Source organism: Puntigrus tetrazona, chromosome 17, assembly GCF_018831695.1.
Source record: "Puntigrus tetrazona isolate hp1 chromosome 17, ASM1883169v1, whole genome shotgun sequence".
Lineage (NCBI taxonomy): Eukaryota > Metazoa > Chordata > Actinopteri > Cypriniformes > Cyprinidae > Puntigrus > Puntigrus tetrazona.
In genome coordinates, this window is record NC_056715.1 from 11,264,545 (window position 1) to 11,279,880 (window position 15,336).

The 15,336-nt window shown below is 36.3% G+C and overlaps 1 protein-coding gene across 1 annotated transcript in view; it reads right to left on the bottom strand.

The window, feature by feature from the left end:
- The window catches only part of ush2a (Usher syndrome 2A (autosomal recessive, mild)), a 176,961-nt gene that overhangs the window by 120,015 nt on the left and 41,610 nt on the right, over positions 1–15,336 (bottom strand). Inside the window, exons 17-22 of the mRNA XM_043262307.1 lie at positions 14,077–14,235; positions 12,761–13,258; positions 11,045–11,323; positions 9,932–10,101; positions 8,355–8,499; positions 3,138–3,368 (exon numbers count right to left, since the gene is read on the bottom strand). Coding sequence (XP_043118242.1) covers positions 3,138–3,368; positions 8,355–8,499; positions 9,932–10,101; positions 11,045–11,323; positions 12,761–13,258; positions 14,077–14,235 — 1,482 coding nt within the window. The remainder of the gene's footprint in view (positions 1–3,137; positions 3,369–8,354; positions 8,500–9,931; positions 10,102–11,044; positions 11,324–12,760; positions 13,259–14,076; positions 14,236–15,336) is intronic.

Sequence of the window (15,336 nt, forward strand, 5' to 3'; positions counted from 1 at the left end):
ATAAGTGGAATAATCAACAGCTAGCTGTGCATTAAGGGATTTTAAACACATAAAAGGATTCTTACGTACAGTACATATACAGTCACATTATTCCAGAATTGTTCCACATTCTACACGTTTAATGAATCATTCTGTTTGAACAATTTTGAAAAATATGAAGCAAGGATACATTTGGCAGTTGGTGGATAATGGGAATTGATGGCAAACATGTTCATCGCAAAATATTTTTCTCTGCCAAAAAACATCATATCAGCTATAAGTAAAACAAACAGGGCTATTTGGATTTAATCTGCTTAGTACATAACCTGAATAACTTCAGTCATGTTAGTATTATTGAGGCATTAATCAAGTTGTTGCGTATTAATGAGTTTTCAGGAAATGCTAATTACTGTCATAGATTCTGCAGCACCCCATTAAATATACAAATTACAGAATTAAAGAGCCAGAGCTTTTCATGATTAATCTTTAAATGGGGAAAAACTAATGATGTCTGTACAAAGTTTCCCTCTACTTTCCACTGACTGAGGCCGTTTGACAATCAATCAAATTAATTAAGGAAAATAATTTGTATCATTTAACATTTTGTGCTACAATAGCATGTAGTCTTTGAAAATTGCTTCATTCTCATGTATTACTGCCTCCCATTTTGGGAAACTGTACATTTATTCAATGCCACTCAATGCGGAAAATGAAAATAGACCGAAAGGAAAGAAATAAAAATGAAATAGATGAATACCATAGACGGTGTGCGAATGAGACAAGCCTGAAAAGCAATATATTACAAATATTTTAAAAAATGAATAAAATGAGACATTAGATCAAACGTTCTGATAATTTGTTATTAGAAAGCACACACATTTTACACAAACAGAAAAAAGAACACGACTTCTGTTTCAATGACGATCAAAACCCAAGTCAATTCACCTCAACTATTGCATTTTTAATCTCATTTTTACTTTGATTTGTTGGGACTTGCCTCCTTTAACAAAGTCATTTCAAGCACAAGATTAGATGACCATTGATTTTGCTCAATTTATTGCTTTGGCTACATTTCAATAATATACAAAGTATTTGTCCCCGAGCACGCTATTTGTTCATCGCTTTTTGCTGTTGTCATTATGCCTCATTTCAGCCATTGAGCTTTTCGGTCCGATTTATCCAGCTCTCGTAGTTCAATAAAACGAGCTGCTTGTTTTCAGCAGGGAAATCTTTGTGTGCATCACAGAAATCAACAACGCAAACATTTAAGCCGTTCAGTACCAGCATTTGAAACAACACTGGAAATGGAATCAAACGAACTAAAGGTGTGGAAGGTGTAAAAAGAAAAGTCGGTTAAAAGGGGTGTTGTCGTTCTGGTTTGTTCTTTGGGTTCCCTCATTAGTTGGTGGCCATTTATAATCCCAGCAGGCCCAAGGACGAGCTCACCACTTTGACTGCAGCCATTGATCAATTAGGGAGTGAGCTGAACTCAACTCAGGGCTTGATTTATAAAGATTTATCCGTTTGTCATTATTTAAGGAAAAAAAACTGGAAATTGCAGTGCTAAATGTTAATAGAGTTAGAGGGGGAAATGGCCATTCATTTCCTGAAATTGCAAGGTCACAAAGGGTCACCCATTTATATGCACGCTCCTTAAGGAGGCAATTTAATGTCCCCGACTTCTTAGGGAGGATCTACTAATTGCCTCGTTTTAATATAAATAAAGTCAGATTTCCCAGATATCTTAGAGCATGTGTCCAACAAAAAGGGCTCGCGACATGACATGGTTTCATGTTCGTTTGTGGATTATGAAGCACAGAGAGGCTGGGGAATGGAGAAGAGAAAATGGCATAAACCTCTCTGAAGGCAAGAGGGCCTCAATGTGTCGTAAAGCACTTCTCCACTGCACATTCTTACCTGTGAATCACTCTTCATGCTAAAAATGTATCACGTCGTACAGAAAAAAATTCTAAATCGTATCCACACGTCACTCAGAGGAGGTTATCTGATGCTTGCCTCCTGTCACATCACACTGACCAATCTGATAATGCAAAGCAACGCCTTCTGAGTTTTTAACGCAATTAAAGCGCAAGTAATCTAAACAAATGGCAAGCTGAAGGATTTTTGCATTAGTAGATGAACCGGAACCTGTATTCATTTGGAACTCAATTCCCCAATTATGTTTGTAAACAAAAGTATAATTGCCCTTTGTCTAATCATGGAAGTCATTAATACATCAGTATGGAGAAGAGTGAGGAAAGGAGTGAGAGATGAATAGAGAGTGTTTAGGGCAGAGCGATGGGTTTAGAGCAGCCCACATGAACGTTTGAAAATGCTTTAGAAGTGGAAAGAAAAGTTAGTTTGGAACCAGCATAAATCAATATAAATGTCAAGAGAGATTATGTTTAGTCTTGATGGTAATAAATGTTCATGAAGTTTTAAACTACTTAACTGCTCGTTAGCACCGGTCTGAAACACAATTACAGGAATGCAAATTAAGGTACTTGTGTACTTCCACATTACAATGGACACGTTTCATTAACAGTAAAGCAATACTTTAAATGCACTGAATAGTAAACAACAATTTATATAGTATGTGACAATTTCCATCATTTTCGAATTACATCAATTTAAAATTTGGTTACATTTAACTTTTTGTGATCGAAAACATGGTCAAATTAACAGAAATTCATAGATTTCGCATCGGGTTCAAGTTAGTTTACGCATTGTTGTGATTCAGCTGTGTGTGCTTCGCATTGATACTTTATTGGTAACCAACATTTTTTTGTCTACTCGACATCAATATTTGATTTCTTTACATTCATAAAAAAAATTATAATAAAAAATGAATTTAATAATTAAATAATAATAACAAGTTTACTTGTAATCTTTGACCAAGCTCTGAAACAAACTCTCCTTTTTAGCCAACTTCACAAACCCTTACTTTTCAACCCCTGGCTTAATTCTGAGAAGTTACACCCATTTTTACAATCCAGTCAATCTCAAATAGATAAAATTGATAGATAAAATTGGCCCATGATTTTTTTTTTTCAGGATGAATATCCGAATTTTCCTGGAAATACAGCATATTATTTAATTCGCATTTCCCAATAAATCGTATACTTTGAGGCACATACAGCATTGACGAGACCCCATACCTGTGAAGTCAGTGTTGACAGGCAAAGTGGAGCTGGGAAATCTGAAGTAGCCACTCCCTGGGAAGTGTCTCCCCCTTATGACCTGACCCTGAGCATCAGACAAAGACACATCTGTCCTTTCCACGTGGTAGAGAGGTGGAGGCCCGTTGAGCTCGGCAGGGGCATCCCAGGAAACCTTCATCGCAGTCATATTCAGCGGCTTTAACGCAGGGGCCCTCAGACCTGATGGAGCTATCACAACAGAAAAGGGGAAAGGATGGAAAGATATGAGAATGAAAAAAAAAAAGAGATGTGCATTTATAGTCATCGCTCAGTTTCATGCATGCTGCTGTAATGATCTAATGGGGCTCTCATGTAGGCTGAGAGGAGGTAAATTACCTCGGCCTGACACATCCTCTGTGCATTTAGCCCACTCTGCCTGTCAGGCCGTCCACACCAGCAGTGCTAATAAAAACCCTCCATAGGGAATGGACGTGTTGTCTTCCAAGGCCCATCAAGGCACACAAGTCATAAATTACACTCAATCAATAGCACTTGAGTCTATATAATTGAAACTCTGATATCATTTCAAATCCCTCCCGCTGATTTAATAGGATTTGTGTGAAGTCTCGCCGGACATTTATCGTTTTTGCCTTAAAACATAAGGCGGTAAAAATGAAGTGTGACTGACGTGGCTTCATGTGCCCTTAAGTACTACAAAGGAAGTGATTATTCATGAAGAGTCACAGGTGCTGGAAACTCATTAAAGGGACAGTTCACCCAAAAATTATAATTCTGTCAGAATTTACAGAAGCAGCAATTTGTGAACAAATGGTTTTTTTATGAATCAATTGATCCAGTTCAGAAATGTTAAATATTTTAAGAAGATATTTTAATAAGCCAGAATACTCTTCAACACATTTATATTAAAAACATTCATAATGGTTTGGTATGACATGAGGGTAAATGAGTGAATGATAACATCAAACATTTTCACAAATTTAATTTATTTGATTTTTTTCAGTAAAACTCTGTAAACACAGTCGTGCGGCTTGTTTTATTAATTCATCTGTTCTTTTTCAAAGCAGCACATATAATGTTTTGACATGGCTCACAGGCTCTGCAAAAAGGTTAATATTGTCTTAATCATATTAATGACCAAGTCAAAGACAGACATGTCTAGCACCAATTACAGCCTGGCCTGAGTGTTTGCTGTATTTATCCAGCATGACATTTTCTGAACTATAATACTTATTTCTGTAACAGGAAAAGTATTGATTTATGCATAATTGTCTAACCCTCTCGGGTGGGGGGAATGTATGCACGCCGTATTTCGAGTCAATGCGATGTGTACAGGCGGGGTACACTTGTTCTGCTTGTCTTTATGGATGTAATATACATAAAACATTACCATCAACTCTTGATTAGCTGTTCACATTTCAACAAGATCAATAACGGCAGTGTGCTTCCTTTTTAAAATGCTACAGGCTTATGTCCTCATCAGAGAGGGCATGTGTGCTCTAAAGAATTATGGTACCTTTTACATGGAAAAAAGGAGAAGCTTTTTGGAGGGATTATGGATATTTGTAGAACATTTTTGAGCAGCATAATCTAAAATAACAAACACGCACACACAGTATATTCAAAATGAATTGAAAAAGCTATTTTGAACTGTAATAATATTTCACAATATAAATGTTTTTACTGTATTACTGATCGAATAAATGCAGAAAAATTCCTTTTTCAAAAAACACCTTATAGTTCCCGCTCTTTTGAATGGTAGTGTACATAAGAAAATCATCTGACAAGGCTATAAATTGTGTTTTTTATGCATTTGAACCAATCACGGCAGCTTGCCAACCGACAATTAAATGGATTGCGCACAATGATTTTAAATAGTTACTCTCTTGCTATGCATGCAGAAATTTCTTTGATCTGTGTCACATTCTGCCTTGTTGATTAATGTAATTTTCATTGATTTGTATGGAACCAAAACCTTGACCGCAACCAGGAACAAAATATCAAATATTGTGTTTGCTGAGATCTTTCCAGTCTGTTCAATGAAACCTGACATTGCAGTGCATATCAGTAAAGATAAATCAAAAACAATTAAATATTGCCCTAAAGAATGTGAATTAAAAGACAAATCTGATTCATAAAGTTCAAAATATTGGAAACAAACTGTTTATCTCCACTGCTGTGTTCTATAGCTATGAGAAACATTAATCTACAGTTTAACCATTCTGCTAGGAAGATATGAATAACTTAAGTGTCTCCGTTCATTTCAGTGGTGTGCTATTTAAAGCAATTTGATGTCATTCCACTCGGAGAAAGCAGATGCTGACTTCTCGGTTTGAACAGATGGTAATTCTGTCTAATAGTGCATTGATGTAATAGTGATGTGCATTGTGTATACAGACAGTCGTAAAACGGAGGTAAGGCTCAAATAAATTGCAATCATCAACATTAAATCCTGGCAGAGAAGTGGGCGAAAACAAGGCTTGAGGGAGACATAGTCTTGAGTGGTCCAGACAACAGGTTGTGTTGGGTTAGTCAGCGTGCTGTTTGTTCAGACATACGGGAGGTGTGTAAGGACGTTAAGAGCTGCTTGTGTGGGAGCAGAATATTAATGAATTAGAGACATGGCAAATTCAGCTTAAGTGGTCGTAAAATGAGCTTTCATATGAAAAGTCAAAAAAAAAATTTAAGACAACGCTATTAAAAATCCCACAAACTTATACAATGAAAGAGAAAGTACAAGAATTAAAACAAATACTTAAATAATGTCCTTAAATATAACTACTGACACCCTATGCTGACAAAAAATAGTAAGTATAGTAAGTAATAACCCTATAAACAGAAGCAAAGCGTTAAAAGTCTCCCGCCATATGGAAGAGCCGATGACATCGACAGCTCCATCGGCTGAAGCATATTGAGCTGACCATATGTTACAGCGGCGCTGCAAGCCTGACTGATTCATGCCCATCACATTCCACTGTATCAATTAAAGGCCCTTGAAGGCTGCATGATTTGTGCCTCTGTTATTAAACCCTGCTAATTCATCCTACTTACATATTCCTTATAAATCTCCGGGAGTGTGTGGTGATTCATGGCAATCGGGGAGAGCGCTACGGCACATTTTTCTCCTTGTAATTAACAGTAAATTGTTTTTACTGCCGCACAATGAATTTCTCGGCTTGGGCCGCAAATGAAGTAGTAAGAAGCGGAGTGGAGAATCTTGACTGAGGGGTTGGTTTAACTCATTAAGCAGTCACGTGAGCTGACGTGTAAATGGCAAAATAAAGGCAAAGGGAAAAAACTGAAAGGAAGAAATGAGGCTGGTCAAAAAGCGCATTGCCTTCCTTAGGAAAAGGACAAATATGGAAAGGCTAAGATGAGGATACATGAATCGGCTAAGATGGGCCAGATTCATGTCTTCTACAAATGTGTAAAACACAAGATTTTTTTTTTATTTTAACTGGCCCCAAAATACTTCAAACTAAGTTATTTTTGTTGTTCTTCGTTTGAGGGCAAAAAGAAGCTTGGGAAAGGGCTAAGCGATGGTGTACAGTTTCCGAACATTCAGATCCCCCCACGCCGCTGGAGTAGGGGTGCAGATTAATGTAAGCATGACTCACGACACATAGCTCATAAGTTTGATAAAAACAAAGTTTTATTTATTGTATACCTTTTAAATTTGCTTTGAAAGAAGAACAACAGCTTGCTACCTTTCCTTTCATTCTTTTCCTGAAAACTTGCAACTGATGTTTCTTTACGTCCTTTTTTTGCACAACCCAGGGTCGTTGCCAAGCTTTGTTGTAATTTCTTTGTAGGAATTAATTGCTTTTGCTGAATTTTTCAGGTCTCTGCGAGTGTGTGGATATATCTGTGTCAGCTCAGCTATGCATATTGACTTGGAGATGTTGTTCTCCTGCCTGACCTTGGCTGAATGAGAAACAAACTGGGGAGAAAAGGTGCGTCAAAGAAGGTGGAGCTTCAGAACACACCTTCCGACTCGGACTAATGGTAGCTCAAAGGTGTTTAGGAGCTAAAACAAACTCCCCAAAAAGTTAGCTTTGGTGAGCTGATTCGATCTGCCAAAACAAACTTTGATTCTTTGAAAATGACGCCATTTGAGTTCATTTTTTGAATTAGCTTGAAGTATATGTTATATCCTTAGTACAAGACTTTGACTAATCTTGAATCCATGTGATATGCTGGAGGATCACACTACTATTTAGCTACAATTTTCAGTTTATATCACATTAATAATTGCTGAACAACATATATTATACAGTTTATTGTCATTTTGATTTTGTTACTCTGCAAAATCTGGATCTACAAAACAAGACAAGACAAGACAAAACAAAAATACCAAAATACTAAACTAAACAAAAAAGTTAAACAAATAACAATACACACAAACACAAAACAAAACATAATTCAAATGTCAAAAGCACAAACTGAATTCTATTTTATATGAGTAAAAGTAAAATACAGTATATAGTTACAATATAAAAGGTAACAGCAAGAGTAAGAGATTAAAGAAGAGTGAAAGAGAAAGAGAGAGACAGACAGAGAGAGGCAGCAGAAAAGCCTGATAAAAAATAAAATGGTGTTCTTGATGACATACTTTCAGAAATTGCGCAAGGAACGAACCTTCCTTCCTCTGACTGCTTGACTATTCAAAATTCATCAATTTTAAAGTATGAAAATAATAGAGATAACCTGAGTGAATCTAAAATAGCTTTAGTTTGTATTCCTTTGAGATAAAAGACTTCCTCTCTCAATTGAGAGCAGGGCAGACCATATGTGCTCCAGTTCACCGATGGGTTTACGTATACAATTAAAGGTGGTCTGGCCCGGCCTTCACTAAGGGAGACCTATTCAACAAACTGACTATGAGCAATGACAGACACTTTCCATTAAAGGCACTTCATTAATATTAACATAAGAATTAACACCTATTCAGGGTTTTCTCCTTTCCACGACAACATATATCAGAGTGCTCACACGTAATTGGATGCCGAGTTCCCACACATTAATTTTGTGTGTGTGCGACATTATAAACCGTGCTTTTTTTAAAAGTAGAGCAGTTGGGATTGGTTCTTATAGTTTGGATTGGATTGGTTCTTGCATTAGAGATGGTACAGCATTGATGAAAGAAAATTTTAAACCAATAGGCAAACAACGTAAATGAGAATAAAGGTAAACTGGATGTAGGTCGATGGTACTGACCGGAGGGCAGAGTCCGGCCGGACGCAGGTGGACTGCTCACACAGCCCTGTCTGTTGCACACAGTTACTGTAAAACTGTACTCCTCATAGGCCTTCAGTCCCTCTGCCGTGTAACTCCGCTCCTGTGCTGATCCACTGTACAGCACCTAAAACATCAACACATGCAACACTGAGTACAGTTTAAAATATAGAAATAGATTTGAATCAACACAGTACTATAATACTAGAAAGCACACAATTTTACACTAAAGATGACCTGTTTTTAGGTACTTAAACTAAGAAAACAAAGTCAGAGCCTATTTGGTCTATTTGTTATGATTTTAACCATGGTTCTCATTTGAACACTGCAAGTTTGAATCAAGTTTACGTCGTTTGTCTCCTCCCTATTTCCTGCCTTTTCTCCACTGAATATAAAACAAAAGTCAAGTAGCTAAAAATGTTATTCATAATGAAAAGTCAACTACAATTACGCTGCCCTTTATGCAAATATATTCAGTTAGAGAAGACAACTAAAATCGGTCCGGTAAATTTTTTACACACACACACACACACACACACACACACACACACACACACACACACACACACACACACAGGCATACTGTCATACTGTGATATTTCATGCAGTAAACCTAAACATCTTAACATACATTACTGAAAACAAGATTGTTTTATAAATATTATATGTGATGCATTAAGCAGAAATGTTCTTTCACTGTTTTACAGAATTATTTTGTAATTCATTATATATATATATATATATATATATATATATATATATATATATATATATATATATATATATATATAATATATATATATATATATTATTTTTACATTTTTGCCATCTATTTAATAGAAAGTGATTTGGGCACATCACTCATAAGTACACATGTAGCTTTCAATACCTGCCTAACCTGACATATTTGTTAAAAAAGTTCATATCTGCAGGTTACTGAATGAAAACACAATCAATGCTAACATACACTTATCAAACTAATTAAGATCTAAGATAATGAAATCCAATTAAAAAGAGGGTTGTTCAGGAAAAGTAATCTCAAAAAACATCCTTGAAACATTTGCCACGAAGACAGGAAAGGTGATCCTGATATGGAAAACAGTGCTTTAAATACAGACTAACATGCGGAAGGCAGCGCTGCCTTTAACCTTTAAAGGTTTGCTACCTGAACGAAGATAAAAAAAACACAAAGATTCACATGAGTAATAGAGGAGACCTTTTTGGACAGTTCAGCCCATGCCACATGCATACTGGGACACAAGGCACAAGCTACGGAAATATAAAACTGGACAGAAATGAAGGTTACTGGGGATATGAAATGTATTTTTTATTTCAATGGAAACTTGCAACTTTCTTTATCGATACAGCAACCCATATCAATGAAAGAAGAAGAACAAAATGGAAAAACTGGAGCAATAGGAAGTGTTCTATGTGATGGATGAAGCAAAGTACAAGACAATATAGATACAGAAGCTTCAAAGCTGTGTGCCAACACATCAGAATATTCTGGCAGTGGCCCTTTTCTATCAAAAAAAAGTTGAATGTGCTGAAATGGATACCTGTGTTACTATAGGTGGAGCATATGGGTTGGATATTTGTTCTTGGTGAAGGTTGACTCTGTACTCAGTCACTTCGCCCCTGATGTCTTTGTCCTGTGGCGTCTCCCAGCTCACTCTGAGTGAGGACGAGGACACAGGGGACACGTGAGGAGAGGGCATGTACTCTGGCTCTGTGGAGCGGAACAAATAATTCATCAAAACAATAAAAACTGTTCTTAATCAGCATTTTTAGCATTATTGTACTTGAGATGAAAATGTAAGCAATTTGTCTGTCTACAAACTGCAATTAAGTTTCTTTATTTAGTTTTTTATCGTTTTATAATAGCATAAACCTAACAGGACCCAAAAAAATATAATAATTGTTGTTTTCTATATATATATATATAAACAAACAAATAAATACTGGGAAAATACTTACTTTTTTTTTTATTTGCTTAATACTGAAAAACTGAATCTGCTCTACACTGTTTAAGCCTGACTTATTTCAAACAGCTGTTGGGATATCCTCTTAACACAACCTTTGACAAGGAATTCCGCAGACTCAAGTGCATCTCGTCAAGCAAAAACATGGCGAGAAATAAAAATAGTAAAGTACACCTCCCTCCAAGTGTCAAAATATAGAGAGGAAGTTGACAGAAACACTACATGGAACTTCAGCTGTCTTCTTTTTAAATAGAAAGAAAGCCTGGACTGGCTCCTTCCTGTGAAGCACTTGTGGTGAAAATGTATCCCACATAAACAATCCCTCACATGTTTATGCTAATTCCCAGTTTCCGTTTTTCAGGAACTGTCATTCTATGCTGTAACACTAGCCACCGATTCTTTCTCTGCTTAATAAGCATCTCCTCAAAATCAATTCTCCAGGGCTCCCATCTAAATAATGACAGAAGATGCAGGATTTTCTCTGTGGAACGGAGCCGTGTTTGTGGCCTATGAAATGCAATACTTGTTTATTTCAAACTGTTTTGAGTGTTGTTCAAGATAATTTGTTTCATAATCTCTTCGGATATAAAACAAAATGAAAAGAGCCATCCCCATGCAAAATTTAATACACAGTTTCATATAATTTTATAACTTTAAATGGCTTTCTTTGATAGCAAGTCTTCGACTGACCTCCTTCTGCAGTTCGCCCCATGGCCCATTCTGACATGGTACTGCCGGCCATGTTAACCGTAAGCACTCTGAAGCGGTAGGTGGAAAAGTGTTCAAGATTGGACACGACCGCACTGCTCTCAGGCGGGGTTAGAGCGTTCTCATTGGCCGAATTCATTGATGGCCTTGGGTTCAGCCAGCCACTACTGAGGAAAACCCTTTGCTCTGGACCGTAACTGCTGGCGTTTCTCTGCAACTCATTCAGCAGCTGCATAAAAAGCTCATACCTGATAATAATACCTGGAGAGAGAAAGAATGAGATGCATGAAACATACATACGCCAATACCTCCTTCCACAATCCCCTATTAAACCTCAGAAAGAAGCAGATGATATTGAGATGTAAAACTGGCCATTGACAATACACAATTACAGCTGCTGCATGAAATTATGTAGAAAAGAGAGGCAGACAGAGAGAATCTGATAGACACAATTAAACGGAGAGGAAATTCATTGAGAGAATCCTCTAAGGGCACTTTATAATGGTCCATGTTAATGAGCTAATTTGGCAAAAAGCATGATAACTGGCATTAAAAGTCATTGATATACAGAGGGCTATTTTGCGACGCTTTCAATGGCGCGAGGCACAATACATAATTGTATGCAGCAATCAACTGCTTTAAATGTGAAATGTTTCTTTGCGGCGCGCAGTCCCATCAGTTTATATTGCGAAATGAAGCATGGGCTGAGCCTTAATCAAGCCTCTTGGTTGTAGATTAAAGTTCGTAAGGAATTAATTTTCATCCCGGCTGAGATCAAATGGCATCTCTATAATAGTATTTCTCATTATTGTAATGATGTAGCTGGAGACGGCTAAAAAGGAAGCTACGGCAGAGTGGAATAGCATTTCAGCTCTGCCATATGCATTTAAGAATCACTGTTAAATAAAATCATGTCTAACAATATTACCGCTCTCTATAAATAAAACAGGAGAGAAAAATTTGGGGACTGATCTGAATATTTAAATGAAAAAGGCAAAGTTAGTTTTAACAAGTTTAACATCTAGTACTGTTTCAGTGTGGGGTTAAGAAGTCAAAAGCTGATTATTTGAATTTATTTAATTTCTTTCAGCATATTAGGACTGGTGGAAGACAAAAAATGTGTAAAAATCAGGGGTAGTTATTTTAACAACAGAAATATAGCATGTACCTACATGGACAATTAATTTAGTTAATATATACTGTAAGTTGATTAGTTCATATAAGTTGATTATGTCTTGGGGTACTGAAGACAGTAAGTCAGGATGAAGAATTATTGAATAAATTATGATATTAGTGTTTTCTTTGCGCACAAAAAGTATTTGGTTAAATGGTTAAACCCTTGCTGTCGCATGGACTGTTTTAACAATGTGCTCTGATCGTGATTGTGTCCTTACTATCTATGCAGGGTCAGAAAGTTCTCAGATTTCATCAAAAAATAGCTTAATTTGGATTCCAAAGTTGAACAAAGGTCTTGCGGGTTTGAAACAACTTGAAGATGAGTAATAAATGAATGTTTTTTTTTGGTGAAATATCCCTTAAGTTTGAAAACAAGCAGCTTTGTTGTAACTACAGTTGGGCCTTCAAACCAAAAGGGTTTTAGAATCAAACCACTGCACATATGCACGTCTTAATGTGGGCTGCCTATTTCTCAAAGTGCCCCTGTCAACAACGTGAGAAAGGCTCTAAGTGTGTCAATACCATTAGGTAACACTGGAGGTTCCCAGTCCACTTTGAGTTGAGATGGCCCTAAGGTTGTGATTGTGGGTGCAGGCTGCTGCTGGGGAGGTATCTGGGCAGTAAGTACAATCAGACTCTCGCCACGAGCACAGCCTCCGTTAGTGCAAGCCTGCAGACTGAAGTTGTATCGAGTGAAGGGTTGCAGCTCCTCAGCGGTAGCCTCTGTTTGGAGTCCCGTGTAGTGGATCCTCTCTTCTCCGGTCAGATCCTGTATCGAACTCAGTGTAAAGCTGTCCACTGGACCAGTGGTGTTCAAAGGCTCCGTCCAGTTAAAGGAGGCAGTGGTGGGCTTGGCTCGACCCACAAGGGTTAACTGGAGTTCTTCTTGCTCAGGTAAAGCGGACAGAGTGCGTAAGATGACTGTGGAGCTGCTGGTGTTAGCACGGATATTACTGGTGATAAGCTGGTAAGAGTATGCCGTGTAAGGAGACAAATCAACATCTGTGTAATGCATAGTTCCTGTGTCAGAAAGAGAAAAAAGGAAGCTGTCAAACAAATCTGGGTACTGATGATAATATGTTAATTGTCAGTTAATTAATAAATGTTTAAAAAAAAACTTCAATGCTTAATAAGGCTGCATTTATTTGATCACAAAATACAGTAAAAACACTAATTGCAAAATATATTTACAATTTTAAATATCTGTTTTCTATTCTAAAATGTTGCTTAATATTTTATGAAAAGCGCAATACATTTTTCAGGTTTCTTCGATGAATATTTAAAAAAAAAACAGCAATTACTAGTAATACAAATGTTCTGTAACAGTATAAACATATTTTCTCTGAAAATACTTTCTCTGAAAATAAAAAAAATTCTTAATTTTAATGTAAACCACAACTTTTGAACAGTAGTCTATATGAGTTAAATTTTTTCTTAAAAATAAGTACATTTTTATTTTTCATATTGTTCTTAGAAATACTCTATGTATGCATGTTTATTGTTGTATAGTTTAAAAAAATCGTATAAAATGTCAATTTTTTTTGCACATTTCAGTCATATTTTGTCTTACATTTTAAACAAGATACTTTCAATTTTTTTGTAAAATGGCATTAATAATGACTAAAAATCACAATGTTTTCAAGGAGTTGCACCAAATGACAATTTGCAACTCGTCATAAAAAGATCAAATCAACACAGTCATGAGTTTCCGTAGGGGTCTTTTCTATCATATAATTTCAATCTTTTAATATTATTGCGTCACAATTATTTAGGACACAGGGTTAAAGTATCATTTAATCCCAGAACACAATCATATTTCGAAGACATTTGACACTAACTGAATGGGTACTGGCTGTGGCTGATGTGGATGATCTCTGAGTCTCGTAGCACTGTGTACATCAGTTCATTGCTGTTGGGGGAGTCGGGGGCTCTCCAGCTCAGCTCTATAGCCGTGGAGTTCAGAATCCGGCCGAGGGGAGGAGGCTGCTGCTGGGGATCTGCACAGGAGTGGGAGAGTGTAAGCGATACATACTGGTGATAAATCTGCACTGTGAAACAGAACTAAAGAAGTGGAAGACACAAGGTTAAAGCAACAACGCTGCTAGCTAACAGGGAAAATGGACTATGAATATACTAGAGCAACAATCATTTGTTACATGTAAAAATGCTAACTTAATAAAAACACTGTATGGAGGGGCACATTAGGGCTTTAAGAGTCTCTGTAAGGTTAAGTGCTGTATGCTCTAAACACATACAGACCCATAAACAGGTCACCTTACAGTATACATGCTGAATGTTTATAATGTAGATATGCACTGAACCAGGAATGGCATAAGATCATGAGGGAGATATATATCTATATTAAATAGAAATGTTCAACTAAAACATAAGGATGCAACATGATTAAATTTGAGTGTCAGCTCCTGGGCAAGTATTTTGAATAAAGTATGTAATAAATTCCACAGTCCAACGTAAATACCACAGCTTTTGAGTGACGGCAGTGAGTTCTGACCTTAGGTATGCCTCTCTTGCATTAAAATTACAAAGCAATTTGACTATATTGGGGAAATCTGCATTTAAATTACAGTGACTACAATAAAGAAACTCTATGATGTGATCTATAAGAGGCATGTTCCTGTTTTTGAGCCAAATGGAGTGTTAATCCACAGGATTTTAAAATCTAACTACTACAGCAGGGACCTTGGTTGAAATAAAGCTCCTAAAAATGTTAAAATATTTTTAAATAAAACTGCAGCCTGAAATATATCAAAAGGCTTGTCTTTTTATTAGGTGATAGCATGAATGGCAAATTTTGATATATAATGGATAATGGTCATTAGAAATACATGTTATATGTGTATGTTTAATGTTATTTGTATATGTTATTTAATATTGAAAAGAAATCACTGAAGAATAGTTAAGTGTCATTTAAATGTAGTTGTATGTAACATGCTATATACACATGAATAAAGAATTTTTAATTTTTAATAAGGGTTGTTATTGTTAACTAATATATTATTAAAGGACTAAAAGTTTTTGTAAAAATAAAATATTTAAAAAAATAATTTGTAATAGGAAACCAACATGCTGTAATAAAA